Below are 16,142 nucleotides of genomic sequence, written 5' to 3' on the forward strand. Positions count from 1 at the left end.
TGTCCAGAGAGGACGGTAGCCTAGTAAGCAGGGCTACCGCCTAGGATGTGGCTGGTCACGGGTTCGAATCCTGACACTTGCGCTGCTGTTAGATATATCTCTGAGGCTAATGTTATTACCTTGTTTGCTGCTGCCTAGTATTGGGGTGAGTGTCCAACCTGTTCTCACCTTTAATAGGGGGCTAATAGCTATATATATATGTATATAATACCGGCGCTGGCATACAGAGAGGGTAGGGGAGAGTGAGGATTATTATATGTATATGCACAGGACGCTAATTACAAGATCTCTACCTAATTACAAGATCTCTACAACTTCGCTCTGGGTGCCTCCAAGGGACAAATTTCCATCCTTGGAGGCACCCAGAGCGAAGTTGTGACGTCACACGAAGACGCTCCTGAACTCATCCCTGCAGGCTCCTCCACGTGTGCGCTAGCTACCGGCCGGGGCAGCGCGCTAGGTGAGGGTTAGAGCAAGAAGCGTCTCATCAGATCTATACAGCGCTTCCTGGAACAGCGGGATCACACCACATCACAAACGACTATTCATCAGATAACAGGTAGAGATCTTGTAATTAGCGTCCTGTGCATATACATATAATAATCCTCACTCTCCCCTACCCTCTCTGTATGCCAGCGCCGGTATTATATACATATATATATAAAATAGATAAATGTTTGACTTGTAACAGTGAGAGTTTGAAGGGCTTGGTCCATCTCATACCGTAGAGTGGTGGCATATCCTATCTCTAGAACAGGGCCCTTAAAGTGAATGAGGGCACACCGTGCAAGCAAGACCACCCGCTATTCACTTTTATGGGAGTGCCGAAAATAGCCGAGTGCTGACTTGGGTATTTCCGATACTCCCATAGAGGAGAATGGAGAGATGGCTGAGCTTGCATGGTGCCCCCTCTATTTACTTCTATGGGTGTTCCATAATAAGTCAAGCTTGCTTTTCAGAACTCCAATAGAGATGTTCTCTCCTTCATGTAGGAGCACCATTCTAGAAAGAGGTCCAGGTCCCACATTGGTGGCATATTCTAGCATCTGACCCCAATGTGTAAGATGTGCCAACCCCTTTAATATGCTCAATTCAATGTTCATGCCGTAAGCAGTGTGTAGGAGAGTGGGAGAGAATATAAGCAACATTAAGACGGGCTTTGAAAACATGCCTTGTTCATATAAGGGTTATATACAAGCATATAGTTATCTGGCAAGACCTGCTAAGAGGAAACATATTCATCTCATGGCCATTCCAAAGTCAGGCTGTATACCAGCACTTGGACATTCATGTGATGTATCTCCCACATCATCTTATATTGTTTTTAATACTAAGGTCCTGATTAATCAAGACTGCCATGAGCTACATCAGTCTTGATGGGCCCTGCACTGCCTGAGCTGGAATTTAATTAATGACGACGCACAGGCAGTCCGTGTCACAGACTGAAATCTACTTCAGGAACAATGGCCCCACCCACGCCCTGCCCTCGGCATGCCCTCTTTTTTCAAACTGGCATGGGGAGCATAAAAATACCAGTTGTGATTTTAAAAGTCTCAATGGCATTTAAAAAGTCGCAAGACCAGATATTGCAACTTTTTAACACTTAATGTAAGGGGAATAATACATTCCCCGAAAGCCCTTTTAAAATTAAGCTTTTGCTTATAATCTAGTATAGGAATTTTTATCGTTCATTTGATTTTATGATAAGAGAAGCAGAAAGAAAATCATAGTATTTAATAGTAAACTATAAATCAAATGCACCACATTTTTTACAGCAAAGTGTGAATTAGTTATATGGCAAAAGACTGTCCAGCCGGAGACCTGGGGCGTAAGAAGCTTGGGCAAACCGTACATCGGGGTGATACTGCTGGTCCCTTGATTCCTGGTTGATTATTTTCATGCGTATTTGCGCTACTTGCACTTTCTTGTTTTACTCTATTGGACTGTTGTATTCATTATTTTCATGTTACATGTGTGGATGCCTTTATTTGGCACCCCTTTTGGTCCTTGTATGCATTTATATGCGGTTATATTTATAATTGAGTAATAACAGGGCTCCAGGTATTTTCTGACATGTCTTACTATATTTCACTGTGATTATTATGAATGGATTTTAGTGATTATGTTGTAATAAAAGTATTTATTAATGAAGTGTGCATTAGTTTTGTGTTTGTATTGAGGCTACTGTATGGTTGTTTATGACATTTATACCACACAATATTGATTATATAGTATAGCTCCACTTGGATAGGTGTTATACATTTGTGGAATACAATAAATGGCCCACTTCAAACATGTGTGCGGAGCTAACAGGACCACATTCTCTTGTAAAAGCTACCTTCCTTCTTGGCGCTTGAATATTTTATAACTCAGTAAACCAAATAGTTCTAGTATGAAAGACTGTTATTTAAACTCCAGCCATCAGTATGCTGCTCTCTCTCTCTATTGTGCTTTTGCGTCAGATTTACTGGGGCATGAAATATTTTAGTAGCAAAAGCAGAAGGCAGTTTAGGAAACATTGAGGCCTGCTTAAAAAGGTTCTCTGGGAATTAAGAAAATTAAAATTCTTAAATATTATTTTATTATAAATATATTCTCAAATACCTTTCATTAGTTATAATGGTTCGATTTGCCTAGGGAGCAATCATCAGGGGAAATAAAATGGCCGCTCTTCTATTAATACACACAAAGTCACTTCAGAACACTGAGATAAATTGCTGCCTCAGCCTCCTCACCTACTATAGATAACTTTTCACCACAAAATTTATTACAATCTGCAGGCAGCATGTTATAGAGCAGGAGAAACTAAGCAGATTGATGTATAGTTTTTTGGGAAAAGAATCAGTAATGCATGTAATTTATACCTTTTATATCTCTACTCTTTCTGACTTCAGTTGTACAGAGGCTATATTATCAGTGATTGATAGCATTCTCTGTGTAAGTATGCATACAGAGGTAACTGTCAGTCACTGATGGTTGTTCACAGGGGTGGTCTTACAATCACAAAGAGCAGAGGTTAAATGTATAAATTACAAGTTTTTGCTGAATCTTTTCCCACAAAACACGAATCTGTCCAGATCCTCCTGCTCTATAACAAGCTGCCTGCAGATTGCACTGCATTTCTTTAAATGCAAGAGTAAGCACTGATTAAAACAGTCGGTATTTAGTCAATTATTTTCATCAGTAATTGTGAAACAAAACCAGATACAGGTCCAGGGCCGTACATAGAAGTCATTGGGCCCCATAGCAAAAATCTGAATTTGGCCCCCTTAACTCCACCCACTCCCCACCCCTGGCCCATCCCACCACCTTCCCTGGCTCCTCTCCTGCCCCCTCCCTATTATGCCCCCCAAAATGCCCAGGCACCGCATACAGGTAATACTTACTCCACTCCCCGACACCCGCGTCACTCCTTATGCCCCCACGGCTGCCGCTGAATCCCCCTGTCATGCGGATCCGGCGATGGGGTGGAGGGGGGCGGTTGGTAATTTCCCCAAATAGTAATTTCCACCACACTTCCCCCATATAGTAATTTCTCCCACACTGCCCCATATAGAAATTTTCCCACACATAGTAATTTCCCCCAAACTGCCCCAACACAGTAGTTCCCCCAAATAGTAATTTCCACCACACTTCCCCATATAGTAATTTCTCCTACACTGCCCCATATAGTAATTTGCCCACGCATAGCAATTGTATCTCCTTGCCCTAGCTATTAGCACCTGCCCATTCTTTGACCTAGTAGTAGGCACCTGCTATATTAGTCCTTGCCCTTGCAGTGGGCACCTGCCTACTGGCTCCTTGCCCTAGAGGTGGGCACCTGCCCCATCCTTGCTCTTGCAGTGGGCATCTGCCCCATCCTTGCCCTTGCTGTGGGCACCTGCCCCATCCTTGCCCTTGCTGTGGGCACCTGCCCCATCCTTGCCCTTGCAGTGGGCACCTGCCATATTAATCCTTGCCCTTGCAGTGGGCACCTGCCCCCACAGAGTCATTGTGCCAGTGGTGGGCCCCAGCGCGATGTGTCCAGGGGGCTGCACGAGCACTTGAGCAGGAGACCAGCCCTGCTGGGAGGAGGAGACGTATCCTGAAGGAACCCGCACTGAAGAAGGGACAAGTAAGGAAGTGCAGGTAACCATCCCTGCTGAAGTCAGCGTGGCCGCACAGAAAAGATCCACAGCGGGAGCGTCGGAAATCGGATTCTGCAGCAGAGGGGCGGGAGACGGCTCCATACACTGTCTGCTCCTGTCCTCATACCTGGCGCACTTACCTGTCTGCTCACATTTCCCAGGCGGTGGATCACGCAGCTTCATAAGTCTCCATAGCCGGGGTCCCGTCATTGTCTCAGTTACCGATGCTGTTGACTGGAAGTAGGAGGAGCCATTGTGCTGCATCTTGGCGCATTGGGAGGGTTAGGAGGGAGAATTGTCTGTGCAGGAGAGTAGACATAGCGGGCGGGGCCTTTCATGCGCTCCGGGCCCCACTGTGCCACGGGCCCCATAGCAACGGCGTGGTTTTCCTATATTGGCGGTACGCCACTGTGCAGGTCTAAAATGTAAAACGGGTGCAAATCTTTGCATTATATCTTATATCTCCGTAGGCTTCACATTTTGCTTTGGATCACAATCACTGATGGAAACTACTGACCAAACAATGACTATGTAAACGCAGCATGAATATAAATGAGCAGTAGATGTAAAGTACACACGAAAAAACTGAAATCGATGTAGATCTTTTAGAGCCTGTCTTTATTTCACCAAAATAAAATGAACACATCCAGTGGCACCTTCTCCCACTTGCACACAATTTACACATTTCGAACACTTCTGTTCTTAGTCATAATAAAGTGTGTCTGCCTCGCCATAGACTTAAATAGGTCCCACCCTTCTCTGACCAAAGAAATGAGGGGGAGGGTGGACCCAATCTCTTGCGTGACAAACACTTGTTCAGATACGTATACACCCGTGATAGAATAAAACAGTAAATGGATATATGCACTTATAAAATGTGTTGTCATCTGTATCTAATGTAAGCCTGCATATGAGTATGTCTATAGATAAAATCAGACCTCGATACACATATCGACACATATGCAGGCCAGCCACATACAGTCCTGATCAAAAGTTTAAGACTACTTGAAAAATGTCAAAAAAATCATATTTAGCATGGCTGGATCTTAACAAGGTTCCAAGTAGAGCTTCAACATGCAACAAGAAGAAATGGGAGTGAGACAAAACATTTTTTGAACATTCAATTTAATGAAAACAACGAATAAACTGAAACAGGCTGTTTTTCAGCTGATTAAAAGTTTAGGACCACACCTCCAAAAAAAAACTAAACCCCCCCAAAACTGAAATCCAACTTCCAAACATGAACTCAGTAATGAGTAGCTCCATTGTTATTGTTTATCACTTCCAAAATTCGTTTCAGCATGCTTGATGTAAGCGTTTCCATGAGGTGAGTGGGAACATTTCTCCAAATGGTGAAGACGGCCGCACGAAGGCCATCTACTGTCTGGAACTGTTGTCCATTTTTGTAAACTTCCCTTGCCATCCATACCCAAAGGTTCTCAATTGGATTTAGATCAGGGGAACATGCAGGATGGGCCAAAAGAGTGATGTTATTCTCCTGGAAGAAGTACCTTGTCCTGCGGGCATTGTGTACTGTAGCGTTGTCCTGTTGAAAAACCCAGTTGTTACCACACAGACGAGGACCCTCAGTCATGAGGAATGCTCTCTGCAACATCTGGACATAGCCAGCGGCCGTTTGACGCCCCTGCACTTCCTGAAGCTCCATTGTTCCACTAAAGGAAAAAGCACCCCAGACCATTATGGCGCCCCCTCCACTGTGGCGCGTAGAAAACATCTCAGGTGGGATCTGCTTGTCATGCCAGTAACGTTGGAAACCATCAGGACCATCAAGGTTACATTTTTTCTCATCAGAGAATAAAACTTTCTTCCACCTTTAAATGTCCCATGTTTGGTGCTCTTTTGCAAAGTCCAAACGAGCAGTTCTGTGGCGTTCAAGGAGACGAGGTCTTTGAAGACGTTTTTTGTTTTTGAAGCCCTTCAGTCTCAGATGCCGTCTGATGGTTATGGGGCTGCAGTCAGCACCAGTAAGGGCCTTAATTTGGGTCGAGGATCGTCCAGTGTCTTGACGGACAGCCAACAGGAGCGCACGTTCACAGGAACCGAAGGTAAACGAGTGGATCTGCAGCCTGCCAGCGGTGATCGTTCGCTGGCAGGCTGTAGATGCGATTTTTTTAACCCCTTAAAGGTATATTAGATGCTGTTTTGATAACAGCGTCTAATATACCTGCTACCTGGTCCTCTGGTGGTCCCTTTTGCTTGGATCGACCACCAGAGGACACAGGCAGCTCTGTAAGTAGCACCAATCACCACTACACTACACCCCTCCCTGTCACCCCTTATTAACCCCTAATCACCCCATATAGACTCCCTGATCACCCCCCTGTCATTGATCACTCCCCTGTAAGGCTCCATTCAGACGTAGTATGTGTTTTGTGGATCCGCGGACCCACGGATCCGCAAAACACATACGGACGTCTGAATGGAGTCTTACAGGGGGGTGATCAATGACAGGGGGTGATCACCCCATATTAGACTCCCTGATCACCCCCCTGTAAGGCTCCATTCAGACGTCAGTATGTGTTTTGTGGATCCGCGGACCCACGGATCCGCAAAACACATACGGACGTCTGAATGGAGCCTTACAGGGGGGTGATCACCCCATATAGACTCCCTGATCCCCCCCCTGTCATTGATCACCCCCCTGTAAAACACGGACACCGCGGATCCGCAAAACACGGACACCGGCAATGTGCTTTTCGCATTTTGCGGATCCACACATTGCGAGAACTATATAGAAAATGCCTTTTCTTGTCCGCAATTGCGGACAAGAATTGGACATGTTCTATAGGCTCTACAAAAAACGCAGTGTTCACCCGATCAGGCCTAATCTTGTGCGCACACTTGCGTTCAGTCCGCCCCACCACAGTGACAGAAATATTTTTTTTCTGATCACTGCAAAAACACCGTAAAATCGCTGCGGCGCTATAAAAAGATCACTTTTGAGGGGCATGGCGAGTTCATAGATTTTTTTTTTTTGTCACAAGTTAGCGGAAATTGATTTTTTTTGTTTTTGTTTTTTCTTACAAAGTCTCATATTCCACTAACTTGTGACAAAAAATAAAATCTCACATGAACTCACCATACTCCTCACGGAATCCAAATGCGTAAAAATTTTTAGACATTTATATTCCAGACTTCTTCTCACGCTTTAGGGCCCCTAAAATGCCAGGGCAGTATAAATACCCCACAAGTGACCCCATTTCGGAAAGAAGACACCCCAATATATTTCGTGAGGGGCATGGCGAGTTCATGTAAAATTTTATTTTTTGTCACAAGTTAGTGAGACGTTGTAAGAGAAAAAAAAAAAATGTGTTTTGGGGTGTATTTTTACATATACCCATGCTGGGTGAGAGGAATATCTCTGTAAATTGACAACTTTGTATAAAAAAATTTCAAAAGTTGTCATTTACAGAGATATTTATCTCACCCAGCATGGGTATATGTAAAAATACACCCCAAAACACATTGCCCTACTTCTCCTGAGTACGGCGATACCACATGTGTGACACTTTTTTGCAGCCTAGGTGCGTAAAGGGGCCGAAAGTCCAACGAGTACCTTTAGGCTTTACAGGGTTGCTCACAATTTAGCCTTGCCAAAAATGCCAGAACAGTAAACACCCCACAAATGACCCCATTTCGGAAATAAGACACCCCAAGGTATTCGCTGAGGGACATATTGAGTCCATGAAAGATTGAACTTTTTGTCACAAGTTAGCGGAAAGGGAGACTTTGTGAGAAAAAACTAAAAAAAATCAATTTCCGCTAACTTGTGCCAAAAAAAAAAAAACTTCTATGAACTCGCCATGTCCCTCATGGAATACCTTGGGATGTCTTCTTTCCAAAATGGGGTCACATGTGGGGTATTTATACTGCCCTGGCATTTTAGGGGCCCTAAAGCGTGAGAACAAGTCTGGAATCCAAATGTCTAAAAATGCCCTCCTAAAAGGAATTTGGGCCCCTTCGCGCACCTAGGCTGCAAAAAAGTGTCACACATGTGGTATCGCCGTACTCAGGAGAAGTTGGGCAATGTGTTTTGGGGTGTCTTTTTACATATACCCATGCTGGGTGAGAGAAATATCTCTCTAAAAGACAACTTTTCCCATTTTTTTATACAAAGTTGTCATTTGACAGAGATATTTATCTCACCCAGCATGGGCATGTGTAAAAAGACACCCCAAAACACATTGCCCGACTTCTGCTGAGTACGGCGATACCACATGTGTGACACTTTTTTGCAGCTTAGGTGGGCAAAGGGGCCCACATTCCAAAGAGCACCGTTAGGATTTCACAGGGCATTTTTTACACATTTTGATTTCAAGCTACTTCTCACGCATTAGGGCCCCTAAAATGCCAGGGTAGTATAACTACCCCACAAGTGACCCCATTTTGGAAAGAAGACACCCTAAGGTATTTTGTGATGGGCATAGTGAGTTCATGGAAGTTTTTATTTTTTGTCACAAGTTAGTGGAATATGAGACTTTGTAAGGAAAAAAAAAAATCATAATTTTCCGCTAACTTGTGACAAAAAATAAAAAGTTCTATGAACTCACTATGCCCATCAGCGAATACCTTAGGGTGTCTACTTTCCGAAATGTGGGGTGTTTTTACTGTCTGGGCATTGTAGAACCTCAGGAAACATGACAGGTGCTCAGAAAGTCAGAGCTGCTTCAAAAAGCGGAAATTCACATTTTTGTACCATAGTTTGTAAACGCTATAACTTTTACCCAAACTTTTTAGGGAAGGGTCCTCTGTTTTGGCTCATACAATGGATTTCCCTTCTTTGACATCCATATGCCCAATAGGACATATGGAAAATATTGTCATCGTGGGTCCATCAATTTAAAGAAAAAGACTAGAAGGGTGAGACTATCTACCAGTCTCGAACACTGGCTGGGAGAATTTTTCCCACCTCTCTATGAAGAATTGTTTTATCTAGACATTGTTTGAGGTGTTTCTTGCATGTTTCTTGCATGTTAAACCTGTTTGAAATCCCCCAACAGCATCTTAATAGAACTCTAGCGTCTTCCAGCATTTTGCCCTCTGCTCTCATCCTAACTTGTTGAGGCAGCTCTGCCTTAGCAACTTGGCAAAGTCCTACAAAAAGGTGCACCAACATTGCTATTTCATGTGGTATGCAAGTACTCTGGCTAAAACAGACATGTAAGGACAAGTGACAGGTCCTCCTTATGATTATATTTCCACCAATATTCTTTCTCTCCTTACGCCAGATCCTCTGATGTTTTTACAACAGTAACTATATTCAGTCTGTTAGTTGCCACCGATGCCCTTCTTTTATGATTCATGTCTATGATTTATTTGTCAGAACAGTGCATGTTGAGACATAGATGAAAGTGTTCAGGAAACATGTGTTGCTTTATGTAATGAAGAAGTAATCCCATAAATAGGGGTGTAACAGCAAAGAGGAACAGTCTTCACTGAAGAAACGGCATTCTTACATTCAGGTAGTAACATATGATAGTATAATCATTGACTAAAGTCTAAATTATATGTGCTTGCTTAGCATTGTTTTTAAGGGTTGTAATGCCTGACAATAAAATGCTTTACTATGTACAGTTTTGTTATTTTTTATTACATAATATGACCATTTATTTGAGTAAAATCTACAGTCTTAAACACTTCATATTTTTTTCTTTAAGATCTACTAAGAAGAAGACAATGGAGGACTTCATAACATCAAATAATACGTTTGCTGTGAACATGTACAAGAAGCTGAGTGAACATGCAGACAATAACATATTTTTTTCTCCTATGAGCATTGCCTCAGCCCTAGCCATGATTCTCCCTGGTGCAAATGGCAATACTGAATTCCAGATTGCAAATGTGAGTCAGTTTTTATTACCAGTACTGCTATTATTATTACTATTGCAAGGTAAAAGATAAAAATAACTATAAAAAAGTCATTCTGGTCTTGCACTGAATATATTTGAATACATACATAACATGTAGAAATATTAAAGAGTATCTGTGTATATATATATATATATATATATATATATATATATATATATATATATAAAGACAGTAACATTATATGTGTAATGCTTATATAGAGAAGACTAGAGCATGTCAAAATTCAATGCAAAAAAGGAAAAAAAAACATTCACATAAGGACTCAGAAGAGTTTCTCAGTCTCTCCTCAGTCTCCATATAACATGGAGATGAATGTTCAGGAGGATCGAAACATCATTATTATATTCAATATGATATGCACCTATTAGTGTCAAGAATCTTCCGAATCTACTATATGGTATGTTTAAAGCCTTCTGAGTCCTTATGCAACTTTTCTTATTTTATATTATTATTATTATTATATATTTTTTTCAAGATTAAAAAAAAAAATCCTATTTTGCACTTTGAATGTTATATTCTTTCCTATATTGGTTGTAGATAATCTCCATTTATCCATTATGACTTAACATTTGTTCACCTAAAAGCTATTTTCTCCAACCATACCCCTCATATATGTGCATGCTCAGCAAGCCTTTTTGAATATCTCAGAGGTTTTTAAATACCTGTATTTCGGACAACCTCTTTAATTTCTTAATGCATCTTTTTAAAGGGGTTGTCTCACTTCAGCAAATGGCATTTATCATGTAGAGAAAGTTAATACAAGACACTTACTAATGTATTGTGATTGTCTATACTGCCTCCTTTGCTGGCTTGATTCATTTTCCCATTGCATTATACACTGCTCATATCCAGGGGTTATGAGTTTGACCACCACAGATACAAGGTGATCAGGATGGGAACTGCTGTGTCTGGCGCTTTTTACTATCAAGTGCATGTCCAATGCTGCTGGATTGCAGGGTGGTCGTAGCCCTCTAGTAACAAGCAGTGTGTAATGCGATGTGAAAATGAATCAAGCCCACAAAGGGGGCAAAATGGACAATCACAATACTTTAGTAAGGGCATTTGTGCTGAAGTGAGAAAACCCCTTTAAAGGGAACCTGTCACCTCCTAAATGCATGTAAACCCGCCAGCAGTACCTCAGGGTAGCCCGCAGTGTGATACTAATCATACTTTTCATCCTGCAGTCCGCTGCTACATAAGGTCAGAAAACGATCTTTTATCCTCCGTCTGCGCTATTTTGCATGTCAGCTTGAAGTCAAGGGGGCAGCGGCCTCCTTGCTTCAAGTCAAGGTAACCACGCCCCCTCTTGCCTTTGAGTGACAGCCTGTAATTCGGCTTCGCTTTCCCAAGTCTCGTGATTGTGCGGTGCCCTCTATTTTACTGCATGATCCCATGTCAGGGCATCCGTAAAGCTGTCCGTGATGGATCCATGCTGGGTCCGTGTGTCCGTTTTTTGCTGTCCGCATGCCATCCGTGTTTCACTGACACTGAACAACTGAAAAATAATCTTCAAAGAATCTCTTCCTAATGGTCCGTGAAATCCGCGTTGCATCCATGGCTTTCACGGACCCATAGACTATAATGGCTGTGATGGACAAAATAGAGCATGCATCCTTGCATCCACGGACGATGCTAAAACACTGATATCTGAAAACACACATTAAAATGAATGGGGATGTATGCTGTCTGTGGAGAACACGTACAGCACACATCTGTGAAACACTGAGGTGTGAATGATGCTTAATTGTACTAGGTAGCTGCATTAAGCAAGGCATGCAAGTGGGTTACATTGTACTGAGTTTAAGAGGCCCTCATCCAATGTCCCCAAATCTGTGACAACTTATTAGGACAATTTCTGCATTTAAATATGATTGCCTCAAAAGAAACAATGTGGTTAATTTGGGATTTCCACATTGTTAAAGTCAGTGTGACAGGATTATACCAGCGGAGAGTAATACACTTTCTAGCAAAGAATAATGATTATTTCAAGAATATTTTCATAGGATACGTCCAGGCATCTTCATCCCAAAGACCCAACAGGCATATCTCAGGTATGCAGGAGACTGACCACCGGAGTAGAGCAGTCAAAAATATTGTCACCTCTCTCCAAAAGTGGGCAATCGGAGAGCATGTCTAGATCATTGAGTATCAAATTTGAAGTGAGAACTAGACTTCATGGTGGAGTACAGAGTGGTGGCGTATAGTCTATCAGTGCTCCAGTAGAGCCTCAGTGTGAATTTGTTTTTTATTATGCTCATGTTAAGTAACATGTCCCAAAACTGTCTCATTTGATCTGGATCAGTGGGGGTCCACCTAAGGGGCTTGGCATAGGAGAAATTGGGATTGGCCATAATAATTTGGTCGGACAAAAGCACTTGGACACACCTTTTATTCATTGAATTCAGGTGTTTCATTCAGCCCCATTGCCATATGTCTATGAAATCAAGCACTTAGCCATGCAGTCTGCCTTTGCAAATATTTGTGAAAGAATGGATCATTCTTAAGAGCTCAGTAAATTCTAGTTTGGTACTGTAAAAGGATGCCACCATTGCAACGAGTCAGTTTATGACATGTCTTCCCTCCTAGATATTCCACAATCAACTGTGAGTTGTATTATTGCAAAGTAGAAACATTTAGGAACCACAGCAATGAAGTCAACAAACCCCTGATGGCTCAATAACTGCAGAGTTCCCAACCTCCTCTGGCATTAACATCAGTACAAATACTGTGCTTTGGTTTCCATGGCTGAATAGCTAAAGGCAAGCCTTACATGCACAATGTCAAGTGTTGGGTGAAGTGGTGTAATATATGCTGACAGTAGACTCTGGAGCAGAGGACACGTGTTATTTGGAATGACAAATCACTTTTTTTTACTTGTCTGACTGCACTGTGCCAACTATAAAGTTTGGTGACAAAGTGACAATGCCATGGGGTTGTTTTTCAGGGGTTGGCCTAGGCCCCTTAGTTCCAGTGAAGTGAAATCTTAATGCTTCAGCGTATCAAGACATTTTGGACAATTGTATACTTACAGCTTTGTGGGAACAGTTCCAGCATGACTGTTCCCAAGTGCACAAAGCAAGGACTATAAAGGCATGGTTGGATGAGCTTGGTGTGGAAGAAAGGATTCAACTATTATCACTTCCATTGGGTGGTGCTTGAACACTATCCCTAACATGTCTAAGGGAGGACAACGAGGTGTTTATCTGGTGATGATCTGCATTGCTAGAAGAGGAAGATTAGATTTGGAAATGAACACTGTCAGAGTCTCCCCTGAACACAAAATTTCAAATACTTCCTCTGCAAAATAAAGCCTTTGTGCCATTTTGTCTAACACTAAGGGTACTTTCACACGTTTTTTTTTTCTGGCATAGAGTTCCGTCACAGGCGCTCTATACCGGAAAAGAACTGATCAGGTATATCCCCATGCATTCTGAATGGAGAGTAATCCGTTCAGGATGCATCAGGATGTCTTCAGTTCAGTCGTTTTGACTGAGCCGAAGAGAAAAAAAATAGAAATCCGCAGCATGCTACGGTTTTATCTCCGGCGAAAAAAGCTGAAGACTTGCCTGAATGCCGGAATGCTGGATCCGTAAGACGCAGACAGGTAAAAATGTGAAAAAAGATACAAGACGGATCCGTCTGTCCGCATGACAAGCGGAGAGACGGATCCGTTCTTGCTAGGGTTGTCCCGATACCGATACTAGTATCGGTATCGGGACCGATTCCGAGTTTTCTCGGCGGTACTCAGCCGCCGATACCCCGCCCCGATACATAAATAGAATACTTTTTTTTACACCGGGCCCCGCCGCTCACCAAAGTATTTATAAACGTGAATCCTTATCCTGTTATTAAGTTGAACTAACGCTGCCCTCTCCCATGTTCCCCCTGTATCCCCACAGCACTTACTTAAGCTTCCATAGCAGGCAGAGCAGACGGCAGCAGTAACGTCACTCACTGACGTAGAGCGCCTGCTCCGCCCACTTTATGAATGAAGCAGGCGGAGCAGACGCGCGACGTCAGTGAGTGACGTTACTGGTGCCGTCCGCTCTGCCTGCTATGGAAGCTTAAGTAAGTGCTGTGGGGATACAGGGGAACATGGGAGAGGGCAGCGTTAGTTCAACTTAATAACAGGATAAGGATTCACGTTTATAAATACTTCGGTGAGCGGCGGGGCCCGGTGTATTGGGGGACACTGTTATGAGGGGGATCTGTGGATGACATATAGCAGTGTCATCCACAGATCCTCCCCATAACAGCACCATCCACAGATCCCCCACCAAATAACAATGCCATCCTCAGATCCCCCCACCCCATAACAATGCCATCCACAGATATCCCACCCCATAGCAGTACCATCCACAGATCCCCATAACAGCACCATCCACAGATCCCCATAACAGTGCCATCCACAGATCCCCCATAACAGTGCCACCCACAGATCCCCCATAACAGTGCCATCCACAGATCCCCCATAACAGTGCCATCCACAGATCCCCCATAACAGTGCCATCCACAGATCCCCATAACAGTGCCATCCACAGATCCCCCATAACAGTGCCATCCACAGATCCCCCATAACAGTGCCATCCACAGATCCCCCATAACAGTGCCATCCACAGGTCCCCCATAACAGTGCCATCCACAGATCCCCCACATGACAGTGCGTCATCCACAGATCCACAGATCCCCCAAAACGGTCACATGACATTTAAAAAAAGTATCGGTATTCGGTATCGGTGACTACTTGAAAAAAAGTATCGGTACTTGTACTCGGTCCTAAAAAAGTGGTATCGGGACAACCCTAGTTCTTGCAATGCATCTGTGAGACGGATCCGCATCAGAACAGAACTGCCCGCCGGATCACACTGTTGCAAGTGTGAAAGTAGCCTAAAAACTTGTAACAAGTTTTTTTTATATTATTTTCTAATTGTTTGTATTCTTTTTTTTTTTTACACTAAAAAGGCTCTAAAAATCAAAGTGGAGCTGAACAGTATCACAGTGACAAGATGAGTTTCACAGGCCGAACGGCATACTGTCACTGATGCTCACTGGCAGTAACCCAGCACTAATCTGCACTGGCAGTAACCAAACACTATTTTTTTTTTTCTCATTTGGGTCACTGGTGTTTGGGGCAAAAAGAAGTTACTTCATATATTTTTATCCATACAGCAGGACATCAATCAGCTTTGATCTTCTCTGTCACACATATAAGAGGATTGAAGCCAGGACAGCCAGCCACTTCTAAGACCGTTCATTATGACTGGTTCTTTTGCACAATCCTGGTTGCTCCGCGGCCAGTTAGCAGGGCATCTTGTCTACCAAGATCACCAGTGATAGGTTACACTGTCCTGATTGGTGCCACAGAGGGGTGTAAGGAGGCATGGGGGGGGGGGGATTTGGTCTGAGGAAAGGGCTAATTTATTTATTAATTAGAGGTTGTGGGGCACACAGTATAATGTGTTTTTACCAAATGTTAACCCCCACTTCCAATGAACGGGACCTGTCTGGAGAAGCATATTTAGGCTACTTTCACACTAGCGTTCTGCTGTCCGCTCGTGAGCTCCGTTTGAAGGGGCTCACGAGCAGAGCAGAACGCTTCCGTCCAGCCCTGATGCAGTCTGAATGGATGCGGATCCGCTCAGACTGCATCAGTCTGGCGGCGTTCAGCCTCCGCTCCGCTCGCCTCCGCACGGCCAGGCGGACAGCTGAACGCTGCTTGCAGCGTTCGGGTGTCCGCCTGGCCGTGCGGAGGCGTGCGGATCCGTCCAGACTTACAATGTAAGTCAATGGGAACGGATCCGCTTGAAGATGACACCATATGGCTCAATCTTCAAGCGGATCCGTCCCCCATTGACTTTACATTGAAAGTCTGAACGGATCCGCTCAGGCTAATTTCGCACTTAGAAATTTTTCTAAGTTATTAATGCAGACGGATCCGTACTGAACGGAGCCTCCGTCTGCATTAATATGATCGGATCCGTTCAGAACGGATCCGATCAAGCGCTAGTGTGAAAGTAGCCTTACCTAGTCCCTGGTGCTTGTTTCTGGTTTCTAGGGCCCACTGCTGCCTTTGTCAAACTTCCAGCGCCACACCTAAAACATAATAAGGTATTCTCTCCTTCA

The 16,142-nt window shown here is 43.4% G+C and overlaps 1 protein-coding gene across 1 annotated transcript in view; it reads left to right on the plus strand.

Moving 5' to 3' along the window:
* Positions 1-9,452: 9,452 nt before the first annotated feature.
* Positions 9,453-16,142, plus strand: part of LOC121001015 (leukocyte elastase inhibitor-like) — a 139,192-nt gene continuing 132,502 nt past the window's right edge. Inside the window, exons 1-2 of the mRNA XM_040431873.1 lie at positions 9,453-9,610; positions 9,806-9,989. Coding sequence (XP_040287807.1) covers positions 9,825-9,989 — 165 coding nt within the window. The 5' untranslated portion in view covers positions 9,453-9,610; positions 9,806-9,824. The remainder of the gene's footprint in view (positions 9,611-9,805; positions 9,990-16,142) is intronic.

Source organism: Bufo bufo, chromosome 5, assembly GCF_905171765.1.
Source record: "Bufo bufo chromosome 5, aBufBuf1.1, whole genome shotgun sequence".
NCBI classification, from domain to species: domain Eukaryota; kingdom Metazoa; phylum Chordata; class Amphibia; order Anura; family Bufonidae; genus Bufo; species Bufo bufo.